The sequence below is a fragment of the Salmo trutta genome, chromosome 32, assembly GCF_901001165.1.
Source record: "Salmo trutta chromosome 32, fSalTru1.1, whole genome shotgun sequence".
NCBI classification, from domain to species: Eukaryota; Metazoa; Chordata; class Actinopteri; order Salmoniformes; family Salmonidae; genus Salmo; species Salmo trutta.
Window position 1 is genome coordinate 15298920 of NC_042988.1, and position 15528 is coordinate 15314447.

Here is a 15528-nt window from a genome sequence, read left to right on the forward strand (position 1 = left end):
AACGAGACCATTCGCACAATCATCAGTGGCGTAGCGCCATTTCGCGGGGCCCCCTGCAAGGGAAGAGAGAAAAATGTGCAGCTGTATAGGTATTCTCATGATGTTTTACCAGGGGACATTCTAGCATGTATATCTTGGTGGGGCAAACTCAACTTTTTTTGGGTTGTTGCATGCCAGCAAAGCCACTACACAACACAACACAACACAACACAATAGTAAACAATACATTAATTGCACTATAACAATAATGATAATTGCACTATTATGACAAACGGTGCCCACAAACTGTTAGGGCCTACATAAAGTTGTTCCAACAGCAGAACTTTCTTCTCAGCACCATGGAGTGAGCCCTTACCTCTGCTACACCTGGCTATCAGCGGAGCCTTGTCTGGCAGCGAAACCGTTCATTCAGACTCATTTACTGCCTTTTTAAAAAACATAGCTGATATGACTGACTTTCTTAAATAAATGTGGTTTCTACTGACAATTGAGATGTACAAACTATGGCATAAGGGAATGATGAGCGAATTATAGGCAAACCATCATTTTGATGAGTACATTAATGAGCGAGCTAAGATGGACATAGGCAAGATAACTGATTCCAGTTATCCACTGATTCCTTCCAAACCACTCATTGTTGAATTTGCAATTTTCTAATTCTTGTGTAATGTTTATGTCCAATGCAATAGCCGATGAACAGCGATTCGTTTTATCTATAATTTATTTTCATATGACAAAGATTGAAAAGGATTTGCCAGTAGATTGTCGACGTGATTCATGATGATGACTGCTTGTCTAGCTTGCTAGCTAACATTTGGAAAGTATGTTTACACGATCAGTCCAATCAAAGCGTGATTTGACATTATTTTATCTGTGGCCACCGACCTTGAGCCTTCTTGGATGGGCACTTCTAATGTAACTCTATGGCAGCACCCAAGGGGGCTTAAACATTCTACCTCTCCCTGTAGATTTTGCAGTGACATAGTGTCCCCATGAGTGACAGAACACTGAGCCAATCCTGGCGCAACTAGAGAAGATGACCAACCCCTACGCACTGTATTTTCTGCTGGCTGCCCCTCCACCACAGAAAACACTGAGCTAGACTGAAACACCTGCATTTTGGAGCTGCCTTACTCAAGAAAGCAAAAAGGAGACCATGTTTGTATGCGGCTTTATTAACTCAATAAAATAAATGTTACATTTTTTGCAAACTGATATGTGACACATTAATGCCAAAATAACATGCAAAACAGGCAACAACAAAATATATATATGAGCAGTTACTGCCTTTTTGCTTGGTATGGCAGAGTACCAGTCAGAAGTTTGGACACATCTACTCATTCAAGCGTATTTCTTTATTTTTTACTATTTTCTACATTTTAGAATAATAGTGAAGACATCAAAACTATGAAATAACACACATGGAATCATGTAATAACCAAAAAAGTGTTAAACAAATCTAAATATATTTTATATTCTTCAAAGTAGCCATCCTTTGCCTTGATGACAGCTTTGCAAACTCTTGGCATTCTCTCAACCAGCTTCACCTGGAATGCTTTTCCAACAGTCTTGAAGGAGTTCCCACACATGTTGAGCAGTTGTTGGCTGCTTTTCCTTCACTCTGCCTCCCACCATCTCAATTGGGTTGAGGTCGGGTGATTGTGGAGGCCAGGTCATCTGATACAGCACTCCATCACTTTCCTTCTTGGTCAAATAGCCCTTACATAGCCTGGTGTAAAGAAACCCCCTTGAATTAGTATGTTTGTCCAAACTTTTGACTGGTACTGTATATATGTATTATTGTTTTTTTTTTGCAAAACAAATGACGGGTTGCCACTGTATTTTACACATTTTTCGATGAGGCCGAGAGAAAGTGTTGCTGTTTTAGAGCTAACCATGAGGCTGAGGCAATCATTCTAAAATATCATTAGAAATTAAGTTTTTTGTTGTTGTTGTCTTACAGTAAGTTTTACTATGCTATTATATTTGGTTCTGATATGTACAATACTGTGATTTGTGATCTTGCAGACATTGATTCAGCAATGATCTCACTTAATTAAACAAGCACCTTTCCTCAGAGTAGCCTGTTCTCTAGGAGTAGAGTAGAGACGGCGCGTAAAGTAGAAGCATCGGGCCTTTAGCTGTCAGGAAGAAGGGTCGAGTAAAAGTCGAATCCACAGTAGGGTGACAATATGTTCCGGATTGTGCGGGACAGTCCTGCATTTTGGTCCTTTGTCCCGCAACCAAACAATCATGTCCCGCATTTTATCAAACAAATTCTAACACCACTAATTTACAAAAATATATGATTTATTACGTATTTTAGTTAGGCATTCAAATGTATCTTTTCAGCAGAGAGGAAGAGGCGAAGCAAGAGGTTTCAATCGCCAAAATATGTAAAAAAATAAGGCCAACGCGTTTCTTTGTGCTTATTTCGACCTAAGCTTTTCGCCTGTTTTCCCGCCTTTGGGACAATGACTCCCATTGTTAGGAAGCATACATGGGCATCTCGTCATTATATACTGATCTCAGTTTGCAGTCCCGTTGCTCTTTAGACAAGATATGCATCATATAGATGTGGTACTGATGATGATAAACACTTCTCCAATCCTTGTTGAGATCTGATATTCTGCGCAGCGCAAGGTGATAGGGCCAATGTCATACCGTCAATCAATCACTTTTGTAAAATCCTTTCGGTCTAAATTCCAGCTAAACTTGATGGGAAAGTTAAAAAAATCATGCTTCTGACAAAAAGCTACAAAAGTAAATAAATAGCCGTATTTGAAAATATATGTAAGGTTATTAAACTGAAAATATAGAATGTGATTTTATCAAACTTGTGAGGCTCTCCATGCTCATCAGTTGTTCATCTAACATATCTGCTGCTACATCACTCAATCCGGTTGTCAAAGTCTCCCTTACTAACTGTTTTACATTCCCTGAGACCAACAAGAAATGTTTCCTTGGCCAAGTATTCCCAGATTTTCACAAAACAGACACACATTTGCTTTCTCATTTCTGCGTGATCGAATTTTGCGTGAAGCAAAGATGTAGGCTGTAGGCGCGCTTCAATTAGCTCGTTTGGTGCAGTGGGGGTGTGTTTTTTGTGTGTGCTTGTGTGTGGGGGGTGCGTGTGTGAAGTGAGACTTCCTAACATGAATGCCATTGGTGGTCCCACCTATGAAAAAAAAAATGTTTTAAAGCTCAGGTCAGGTCACCTTACCTCGTTCAAATTACAGGTCAGGTGTATTCAGGATTCTCTTAAAGTTGAATACAAACTAAAAACTTGACGACTTGGTTTGAAGTTACTGTGAGATTATTTCTGCATGGAATTTAGAGTATGCTTTTGCATAGGTTTTTGGTTAGAAAATGTTACTAATAATGGTCTAACCATAGGATGGATTGCAGTCTCTCCTTATCCATAAGTGTAAATACCAACATGTAAATTATAATAGGAGTGTAAAAAGTCCTGCCTAGAGGTAGCTCTCCAAGGGGTTTGGCCAACCCTGACCTATCTTTCCCAAATACTGGGGTTTGAATATGTTCACGTGACATTTGACATTTTACAAAGTATCCCACATTTGAGAAAAATCGAATGAAAATCAATATTCAGGTGGTTGAGGCTGATTTACAAAACCTTGCCATCATCCTATTCTACATAGGCAAGATATTTTGCAATTATGCCCACCGTTTCTGCCTAGTACCTTGTGCACAATACTAAAATGAGAAATCAGCATACTTGAGGCAGGGGAATTTCAATATCGCCTATTCTCATTTTTAGACTACAGTGAGCTCCAAAAGTATTGGGACTGTGACACTTTCTTGTTGTTGTTTCGTCTCTGTACTCCAGTACACAATAACTATGGAGTTAAAGTCCAGACTGGCAGCTTTAATTTGAGGGTATTTTCATCCATGTCGGGTGAACCGTTTAGAAATGACAGCACTTTTTGTACATAGTCCCCCATTGATTAAATCAAGCTTGTGACTCTACAAACTTGTTGGATGTATTTGCTGTTTGTTTTGGTAATTACAGATTATTTTATTCCCAATATAAATATATGGTAAATAACTGATTGTGTCATTTTGGGGTCACTTTTAAATAAGAATAGAATATGTTTCTAAACATTTCTGCATTAATGTGGATGCTACTACCATGATTACGGATAGTCCTGAATGAATCGTGAATAATGATGAGTGAGAAAGTTACAGACTCACAAATATCCTAACGGTGAGAAGTTAGCATGTCCTGAGGGTATGATATTTCTTTGTTTTTATTTTTTATTTTACCTATATTTAACTGTGTTTGTAACTTTCTCACTCATCATTATTCACGATTCATTCAGGACTATCCGACTATCTGTAAAACGTGTCACTGTGCCAATTCTTTTGGAGCTCACTCACAGTCCATAAATGCTTACCAATATGCAAAGCCCTCGTTGACATTTTTTTTGTTTCGTTTTTTTCAAAGACACAAGTTCGCATATCAGATTTCAAATAGCCTAATTAAACCAGCAAACTTACTTAGATGTGAAATAATAAAAGTATGGGGAATAACAGTAGTATTCTTGCTGTGATAATGTTGATCATGGGACTCCTTTTTTAAAGGAAAATCGCCGCGGTCATTTTAGGTACCACACGTATCGTTGTTCAACCCCATCACCTCTGGGTGGCGCTGCGGTGTAGACTACATTTGAACCACGATCGACTGTAAAAAGCTGTTACAGATGCATGCAAATCACTCAACGTAGGCTATGACGAATTGTAGCCTTTTTGAGTAGCCTATAGTAAAACTCATAACAATATCACAAGAAGTAGAAGTAGATGTAACAAGTAGGATGGCTAGTAACGAAACAGATTCTGACTATAGCCTACACGACGTGATGGAATACTTTTTAACACACATCCATAATATTTTGTTCCTTGTTGACTCATACAGTGAATAGCCAAATAATTCGGGACTTCACTCTTCCTCTAACTAAGGGAGCATTTCCTCTGTTACAATGACCGCTGGTGAAGAGATGCCTTGGTAGAGGACCATGCTGTGATTCATAAGGGAGTTATACTATAGACTTTAAAAACTCTGTAATAATGTTGCGCGTCGTAGTGGAATCAGCCAAAGGCATCCCCAAAAAGAAACTCGGAAACCCAGATCCCATAGCAGCGGTAGTGTTCAAAGGTGAGTTATTGTTTTGTTGCCTCTTGCTGTGGCATTTAGCCTACATTTTCTCTTTGGCTTCAATGCCATGATTGTTGGCTATTCTTGAGAAGTTCAAAACATCTGGATCAAAGACGTTCTCCAAATGTAGGCTAATATAAATCAAAGATGAAGACATGCGGAGTTGCTTTCAGGTTGTAGCCTACTTTTTAGTTAGGCTACTTTATAGTTCTCTTTATTTTAAAGTCACATTATCCTTTCTGCCCTTTGCTGTCAATGCTGGGTTAGTCGACCAATTTTCTGTCTATCATTTATTCTTTGAACCAACAACTGCAATATTCCACAATAAGATGATATTCTGATGGATTTTGTAGTCCTCAAACATTTAACATGTTCAATAAACACAAACATGTTGCTCTTTGTATTCAAAGTGGAGATACTGCATCATTAACTGTGAGCATGTGTAACCGATGTGAAATGGCTAGTTAGTTAGCGGTGGTGCGCGCTAATAGCATTTCAATCGGTGACGTCACTCGCTCTGAGACTTGAAGTAGGGTTTCCCCTTGCGTTGCAAGGGCCGTGGCTCTTGTGGCGCGATGGGTAACGATGCTTCGGTGGGTGTCAGTTGTTGATGTGTGCAAGGGTCGCTGGGGCGAAGAGAGGGACGGGAACCTACACTGTTACACATGTAAGGGCACAAACTACTATGAATTGCATTGAAGGTACAACAATGGTACTGTGCATTAGTTCTGAGTGTCCCAAACCTCTTTTTACCTGCTTTAAGGCAATGAGTCACATTAAATAATGTTGCCTATATTGTGTTACACAGAGGGAAAACACATTCCCTTAAAAACGGTTGGAATCATCCATTCTCCCCCTGTCATGAAGAGCTCTGCAGCTGGGTTAATGTGCTTCATTTTTGTATGGATATTTTAGGACATGAGTCAGTCCAAGATGCACATTCGACTTTTATGGTTCAATATGTTGCCACTGTAAGTTGTCTCTCTATGTTAACAGCCCCAGGGACGTTGTAGTTATTACTCATTTTAAAACTACCTGTATATGTTAAAGGCCCAGTGCAGTTAAAAACATGATATACCTGTGTTTTATATATATTTCCATTATGAGGTTGGAAATTGAAATTGTGAAAATGATGATAATGCCCTTTTAGTGTAAGAGCTGTTTGAAAAGAACGCCTACAATTTCAGCCTGTTTTGGTGGGATAGAATTTTGGCCTACCTGGTGACATCACCAGGCAGTAAATTAGTTAAGAGACCAATAAGAAACAAACCTCTCTGCCAATAACAGCTAGTTTTCCCCTCCCCACTTAAACCACTCCTAAACAGTCCTAGCAAAATGATTGCTTGAGAACTTAGCATTTTTGCAAAGAAGCTATTTTTGTTTATTTTTGACCATTTAATTAAAAACAATCACAGTAACATAATTGTTACCCAGAAATGATTTGATATTCAGATAAAAACGTCTGCATTGGACCCAGAGAAATATATTCCACCCATGCATATACTCCCGAGTGGCACAGCTGTCTAAGGTACTGCATCTCAATGCTTGAGGTGTCACTTCAGACACCCTGGTTTGATTCCAGGCTGTATTACAACCGGCTGTGATTGGGAGTCCCGTAGGGCGGTGCACAATTGGCTCAGCGTTGTCCGGGTTTGGCCGGTGTCGGCCATCATTGTAAATAAGAATTTGTTTTTAACTGACTTGCCTAGTTATATGCAGGATACATATTAAAACGTATATTCCATGTTTTAATCTTGCCACTTTGTGTGAACGCTACAGGTGAAAAGAAGAAAACTAAAGCAATTGATAGTGAACTCAATCCCGTGTGGAATGAAGTAAGTATAAATATTTACATTACAATCCATCCTCTCTCTGGCAGTCTCTGGGAATGTTGAAAAAGGCATTGAGAGGAAAGTTTTATGTGGATTAGGGAATGAGGCTAACATTTTGTCCACTGTGTTTACTCTTTGTTGATGACTCGACATGGAGTAGTTATTATTAGATAGAGGAATGATAACTGTGAACACTTCCCCTTTGATTTAAAGCATTTGTACCCCCCCCATGTTTCATAATTTAACTAACATTGGCAAAGTTGCGTTTTTTATGAACTAACTGAATTTGTGGTTGCAGGTGCTTGAGTTCGACCTAAAGGGCTCCCCATTGGATGCGTCCTCCTTTATAGACGTGATTGTGAAAGACTATGAGACTATCGGCAAAGACAAGTACGTACCTGACATGTAGCTACTGTATATGTCTCAAAAGTTTTGTGAGAGAACACACATCACGCACACACACCTCCTGCTAATCGGACGCTGCAAGTGCTGTTAGGGAGGAGGTGAGACATAGTGTTTTACTCAGTTTGACCTCTGTCATTTCTCAGTCAAAGTGCCCCTCCATTAGTATGTGAACCTGGTCATTACAATACAGTGTCTGCTAAGCACAGGGTATACAGAGAATGACTTAAAGGGAAAGTTCAAACCCTGAGGCCAGTGCCGAGTTTAAACTGAGTTGTAAAAAACTAGAGTAAGCACTTCTGCGGAGGGAGATCCATAATGTTCATTAAGGTCAAATCTTCAGGTTACTTGCGTAACCCTGGGTTCTCTGATAATATGAGTGGGGCATGCCCTTTGGGGCGAGATCATAAGGAAGCTCCAATCACACAACATCTGTCGTAAACAGACAGGAGGTGTGGCGAATAGTGGGGAACCCCACTTATTATAATGCATCAAGTCTCATACTCTAGCTCATTATCAAAATATGTTTTCCTCCTTATGCATATTGAGATACCCCAATCATATTATCAGAGAACAGGGGTTACGCAAGTAACCTTAAGATTTGACCTTAAGGAACATTATGGATCTCTGACTGCAGAAGTGCTTACCCAAGTGCTCTTTCAAGTACTTTTTTCGTTATCTCAAATATGGGTATCTCACATATAGTCAACTCCCATAGCGCTCATGTGCTCTCCGAAGCAAGATAGTCTCGACATAATCATCCCTCAGAGGCCCCAACACAGCAACGTATATGTCAGCGAGGGCACAGTGACATCTAGTTGTAAATCCTCATAAATGTATGAGGGGTAACCCAACATGCCGCATTGCAGCGTCACCGCTTGCTAGTTCAAAAAACAGCGGGCAGTGTGCATCTTTGCGCATGCGTAGAGATCTATGGACATTTGTCCATATTTTTCCACCACACTTGAGCCACCACTTCGGGATGGAGTCTCCAGTCCCCATACAAGGGGTTCCCTCTGGACTACAAGTCCGTACCGGATTTGAGTCACATGTAAAGAGTGATGTGCGCTGCTCCACAGAATAATTTAGTGGGCTGGTCTGCACAAACGCAGAGATCGGGTGCCACCTTGGTGGTTGATGTATGCCACTACAGTCGTATTGTCCATTCTGACCAGGATGTGACAATTCCGAAGAAAAGGCAGAAAATGCTTTAGTGCAAGCAGCACTGAAAGCAACTCAAGATAATTTATGTGAGCATGACGTAGTTGTGGGGACTACAATCCATTCAATGCTCTCCCCTCACAGACTCTGCCCCACTCTGTGAGAGATGCGTCTGTTGTCACTACTTTCCTCACAGACACTACCTCTAGGGGAATGCCCTTGGCGAAGATCGAGGGGTCCCGTCAGTGGCGGAGAGATGCTATGTTTGGTGAGGACACCGTTATCCTCCGATGGAGGTGACTACGGGGACACAGGTGTAGGGCAGACACCCAGCACTGAAAATATCTCATCCTCAATATTCCCAACAGAACTACTGAGATGGTGGAGGCCATCAACCCCAACATATAGAGACACGTCTTGAGTGTGACCGTATGACCCCATTGGAACATGGAGAGACACTGGTGAAGCAACATGATTCGCCCGTCTGATAGTGCGGCCTGGAAAGAGATAGAATTCAGAACCACGCCTAGATATTCTATTCTCTATGTGGGCACTAAACAACTGTTTATCTGATTGATCCTGAAATCTACAAGGGCAGCTCTGTCTCTCACTGCCTGCTTCTGTTAATGGGAGCAGAGCAGGTAGTGGTCTATGTACGTGGAGATCCTGTGTCCTCTGCATCTCAGAGGAGTTAGGGCCACCTCCACACACTTGCTGAACGTCCGAGGGGCTAGTGATAGCCTGAAGGGAACAGCTAGATACTCGATACCTTGACAGACAAACTTGAGAAATCTCCTATGTGCTGGCAGAATGCTTTTGTGAAAATCCTGCAAATTGACTTTAGTGAAGCAATTGCCTCGACAAACAAAACAAGACAGCACTTTGTGTGTAAGCATAAGAAATGTGAACTTTTTCAAATAGCTGTTGAGGATCTGTTGGTCCAAGATGGGGCGCTGGAGAATGGATGAAAATAAATGTTCCATCTTGCCAGGGAGAGACATGTCGGTGAGGGAGGCACAGCGTTTGGGGTGGAGGTGGTTAGTGAGATTGTTCCACTGCTCCTCCATACCTTGCATGTCCATGGCAGTGAAGTCCCTCGGTGGGACCTTACCGGAAAGGGGTTTGTCCCAGTTGTGTTTAGCCTCCACCAAGCATGCTGGGATCATGGGGACATGCTGTCTCCTAGGGACGGTACGGGATGAGAATCTCTTCCCATCGAATCAGTCTATTTTGCCGTTTTCGCACAAATGGATTAGCCTGTACTCCAGGCTGGGAGAGGAGGGCCCTCCATTCAGGGTGCTGAAGGCCTTGAGGCCTGAGCCTTGGGGTCTTCCTCACCTTCCTCATCCTCATTGCAGAAGAGTCACACAATACTGTTGTCCTCCTCCTCATAAACCCCTATACCTCCTTTCCCTGCTGCTAGCTCGTCAAACAGAGAGTGGATATCTGGGGGGAGACCGCCCATAACCTTGGCCCAGCTCGGGGTTGTTTCATTGCCTCTTCGCCCGAAGGCTGGGAGGAAGAGGAGCCTCGAGGAGGGCTGCTCTGCACACCCTCCATCTGAGGCTGGACTCTGGCAACTCCTTGCAATGCTCACAGGACTCTGGGTTAGCAAGAGCCGCCTGAGCATGCTCCAGTCCCAAGCAGGCAACACAGATAGGATGTGTGTCCTTCACTGACATCATGGACCCACACAGGCATGGGTGAGCCGGTTGGGGAACAGGAGACCAGCTGGGTACACACTGTGAAGGGGTAGTAGTATCCATAGCTCCGAATAGTGGAGGGTTCAAGGCTATGCGTGTACTGGCCGATGCTTAGCTGTGTAGCAAGTCCTGACATTAGCTAGCTAGTGTTCACCCCGTGGGCTATTAGCCTAGCTTTTGCTAACACGCTGCTAGCTGCGGATAGCATTCGTTTTTGATGAGCTAACTGGTTAGCTTTACCTTGCAGCGTGGGCTAACAGAGTAGAAAGAGCTAGTGGAATGATCTCTAAGCGTGTGCTGGTGTAACAGTGTAGCTTCTGTCCCTCTCCTCGCCCCTACCTGGGCTCGAACCAGGGACCCTCTGCACACATCGACAACAGCCACCCTCGAAGCATCATTACCCATCGCTCCACAAAAGCCGCGGCCCTTGCAGAGCAAGGGCAACAACTACTTCAAGGTCTCAGAGCGAGTGACGTCACCGATTGAAACGCTGTTAGCACGCACCCCACTAACTAGCTAGCCATTTCACAACGGTTACACCGGCCGACATTTAGCTGTGAAGCTTGTCCTGGTGTTAGCTAGCTAGCATTCACCTTGTGCCTAATAGCCTAGCTATTGCTAGAACACTGCTAGCTGAAGGAAAATAGTGTGATGTAAGTCTTCGGTGAGCTAGCTAGGTTAGCTTTGCCTTGCACCGTGGGCTAACCCCTTTTAAAAAAGATTGCCGTTATGAAACTACAGTAAAAGTGCAGTAACTGCAGTTGACTGTGGTATTTCAGACACAGTACTTGCAGAATAACTGTAGTGTACTGCAGTTGAACTGCAGTTATACTGCACTGTAACTGCATTTACACTGCAAAATGACTGTAGTAAAAAAAACGGTGTTATTTTGGACGCATGTATTTGCAACATACTGCAGTTATACTGCACTCTTAACTGCAGTTTTACTGCAATCTTTTTTTGAAAGGGACCGAATCTCAAAATTCTCTTTTCTCCCTTCCACTATGGTGGTAATTAGCAGCACGAAGCAGGTACTGCTAAGTGGGCGAGTGGGGCAAAAGTTAGCCATGTGGCGCTAGTTTTGACTGGAGACTGAGAACAACCCAACTTTTCCTTTTGGTAAAAGTACTTAACACTCTACACGAGAAGCAGTATCCTATCCTCGGTGGCGAGGTCACAATTATGTCGGAAAACAATGAGACAAGTCGTGCTGAGGAGAGTGTAGAGAGAGCTTGTGATCTCCGTAAGTCTATGCAGACGACACCATTCTGTATACTTCTGGCCCTTCTTTGGACACTGTGTTAACAACCTTCCAGACGAGCTTCAATGCCATACAACTCTCCTTCCGTGGCCTCCAACTGCTCCTAAATACAAGTTAAACTAAATGCATGCTCTTCAACCAATCGCTGCCTGCACCTGCCCGCCTGTCCAGCATCACTACTCTGGACGGTTCTGACTTAGAATATGTGGACAACTACAAATACCTAGGTGTCTGGTTAGACTGTAAACTCTCCTTCCAGACTCACATCAAACATCTCCAATCCAAAGTTAAATCTAGAATTGGCTTCCTATTTCGCAACAAAGCATCCTTCACTCATGCTGCCAAACATACCCTCGTAAAACTGACCATCCTACCGATCCTGGACTTCAGCAAAGTCATTTACAAAATAGCCTCCAATACCCTACTCAACAAACTGGATGCAGTCTATCACAGTGCAATCCGTTTTGTCACCAAAGCCCCATATACTACCCACCACTGCGACCTGTACGCTCTCGTTGGCTGGCCTTCGCTTCATAATCGTCGCTAAACCCACTGGCTCCAGGTCATCTACAAGACCCTGCTAGGTAAAGTCCCCCCTTATCTCCGCTCACTGGTCACCATAGCAGCACCCACCTGTAGCACGCACTCCAGCAGGTATATCTCCCTGGTCACCCCCAAAGCCAATTCCTCCTTTGGCCGTCTCCAGTTCTCTGCTGCCAATGACTGGAACGAACTACAAAAATCTCTGAAACTGGAAACACTTATCTCCCTCACTAGCTTTAAGCACCAGCTGTCAGAGCAGCTCACAGATCACTGCACCTGTACATAGCCCATCTATAATTTAGCCCAAACAACTACCTCCTCCCCTACTGTATTTATTTATTTTATTTATTTTGCTCCTTTGCACCCCATTATTTATTTCTACTTTGCACTTTCTTCTACTACAAATCTACCATTCCAGTGTTTTTCTTGCTATATTGTATTTACTTCGCCACCATGGCCTTTTTTGCCTTTACCTCCCTTATCTCACCTCATTTGTTCACATTGTATGTAGACTTATTTTTCTACTGTATTATTGACTGTATGTTTGTTTTACTCCATGTGTAACTCTGTGTTGTTGTATGTTGTCGAACTGCTTTGCTTTATCTTGGCCATGTCACAAAATACTTCGTGCTGTTGCAAGGAGGACCAAGGCGCAGCGGAAGTGTGGATACTCATATTTTAATTTTCAAAAAAGGAGTAGAGCATCCACTGAAAAACCATTAAACACCACAGTGACAGTCTTACAGGCATACAAAACGCAGTGTAAAAACAACCACCCACAAACCCCAGTGACAAACAACTCCTACATATATGACTCCCAATCAGGAACAATGATTCCCAGCTGTTCCTGATTAGGAGTCACAAGACACACACAAGACTGCCACGTCCTGACCCCCAAACTACTACCACAGCTCCATCTGCTGGTCAGGACGTGACAGTACCCTCCCTCAAGGTGCAGACCCCGGAATGCACCTAACCACAAAAAAAACACCAACAAACAAAATCCCCAACAAAACCCATGAACACTAACCCTAAACAATAAGGGAGGGAAGGGAGGGTGGCTGCCGTCACCGACGGCACTGTGCTACACCCTCCCTCCCCAACCCACCTATCCTGGAGGTGGCTCAGGTGCAGGCCGTTCCTGGCTGTCGGGGCAGTCTGGCAGCTCGGGGCGATCTGGCAGCTCGGGGCAGTCTGGGCAGTCTGGCAGCTCGGGACAGTCTGGGCAGTCTGACAGCTCGGGACAGTCTGGGCAGTCTGACCGCTCGGGACAGTCTGGGCAGTCTGGCCGCTCGGGACAGTCTGGGCAGTCTGGCCGCTCGGGACAGTCTGGGCAGTCTGGCCGCTCGGGACAGTCTGGGCAGTCTGGCCGCTCGGGACAGTCTGGGCAGTCTGGCCGCTCGGGACAGTCTGGGCAGTCTGGCCACTCCGGCAGTTCTGGGCAGTCTGGCCACTCCGGCAGTTCAGGGCAGTCTGGCCACTCCGGCAGTTCAGGGCAGTCTGGCCACTCCGGCAGTTCAGGGCAGTCTGGCCACTCCGGCAGTTCAGGGCAGTCTGGCCTCTCTGGCGACTGTTGACTGGCGGGCAGCTCTGACGACTGTTGACTGGCGGGCAGCTCTGACGACTGTTGACTGGCGGGCAGCTCTGACGACTGTTGACTGGCGGGCAGCTCTGGCGACTGTTGACTGGTGGGCAGCTCCTGCCCCGTCACACAGCCCTTGTGCACCCCCCTAAAAAATTCATGGGGGTGCCTCTCGGTCTCCCTTACCCGTCGTGTCTCCCAGTCCTCGCCAGCCTTCTTCCGCTGCTTGGTCCTGTGTAGGTGGGTGGTTCTGTCACAAAATACTTCGTGCTGTTGTAAGGAGGACCAAGGCGCAGCGGAAGTGTGGATACTCATATTTTAATTTTCAAAAAAGGAGTAGAGCATCCACTGAAAAACCATTAAACACCACAGTGACAGTCTTACAGGCATACAAAACGCAGTGTAAAAACAACCACCCACAAACCCCAGTGACAAACAACTCCTACATATATGACTCCCAATCAGGAACAACGATTCCCAGCTGTTCCTGATTAGGAGTCACAAGACACACACAAGACTGCCACGTCCTGACCCCCAAACTACTACCACAGCTCCATCTGCTGGTCAGGACGTGACAGGCCAGGTCGCAATTGTAAATGAGTACTTGTTCTCAACTTGCCTACCTGGTTAAATAAAGGTGAAATAAAAATAAAATAAATAAATAAAAAGGAAGAAAATGATAATGAGCTAGAGGGCGGGACGTGGCGCCTTACAATAGGTTGTGTGATTGGAGTGTCCTTGTGATCCCGTCCCGAAGGGCTTACCCCATACGTGAGATACAGAAACAATCTACAATTACATAAAAAAGCTCAAGTTTTTCCATTGCAATGGGCCACATAACGTTTACAGGAACTCCTCTTGCCATGACAACATGTGTTGAGCAAAATTGTGTTACCGCAGAGCTTCAATGATTACCACGTTGGTAAGTGAAAAGTGAGGGGTGATTTGAAGTCGCACAACCCCTTACAGCTCCACTACCACACCCTGTACCTGCCTCCGTGTTCAGACTCGCTGTGCTATGTGAGGAGGATTTATCTCTCACTATGATGGAACTGTTTTCTCTCTCCAAAAGGCTATTGCTTCACCATGAGCACAAATCACTTCAAACTCAATAGATTCAAAATGGTGTCTTATGTGTCTACTCTGTATCAAGAGAAACAGGTCTCAAAATGCTTTTTACTTCACATATTAGTGCTTTTATATTGATGAAACATATCTAAGCTGTATTGATGCTTCATTGTTGTTTCATTTCCAATGTGACATTTTTAAGTCACGTAATGCGCCGCCTCTATTTAGCAGCATGCTTTTCACCACTTATCAGCAGGAACTCAAATCTAGATGTCGAGAGAGAGGGGGAGAGAGAGAGAGAGAGGGAGAGAGAGAGAGAGAGATAGAGAGAGCAGGCTATGGTAATGAGAGTGACTCACATCTTATATCTTCTATAATGTCTGGGGGGGGGGGGGGGGGCACTGGCAGAGTCCAGACTCAAACACAAGCAAAGTTACAGAGCGTGCACAGGCTTGTCACTGGCAGATGGGGGGTTGAGTATGCTTGAGAACCCTTTGCAGACGTGTGTGTATATGGGTGAGGCTGACTCATCTAGTATAAACACACACACAATAAGGGGGGGGGGGGGTTGGATATAAGGACATCTCCTAGTGACCACCATATACAATCATTTGTCCTGTTGAGGCATTTCGAATCCTCCATATCCAACGTCAGAATTCTAAAAAAGCCCAAAATGATATACTAACATACAGTATGTTTTTTTTCTGCTAGACACTAGACAGTAAACTATAGCCTGCTCTTGCCAACTCCATTAATCATTGTCAATCCAAACATGGCATGACTTTGAGTGACAAGGAGTT

At 43.9% G+C, this 15528-nt stretch overlaps 1 protein-coding gene across 1 annotated transcript in view; it reads left to right on the forward strand.

The window, feature by feature from the left end:
* Nucleotides 1-4776: 4776 nt before the first annotated feature.
* LOC115171197 (myoferlin-like) overlaps nucleotides 4777-15528 on the forward strand; it is a 65466-nt gene continuing 54714 nt past the window's right edge. The window contains exons 1-3 of the mRNA XM_029727779.1: nucleotides 4777-5176; nucleotides 6956-7011; nucleotides 7307-7398. Of these exons, the coding sequence (XP_029583639.1) occupies nucleotides 5089-5176; nucleotides 6956-7011; nucleotides 7307-7398 (236 nt within the window). The 5' untranslated portion in view covers nucleotides 4777-5088. The remainder of the gene's footprint in view (nucleotides 5177-6955; nucleotides 7012-7306; nucleotides 7399-15528) is intronic.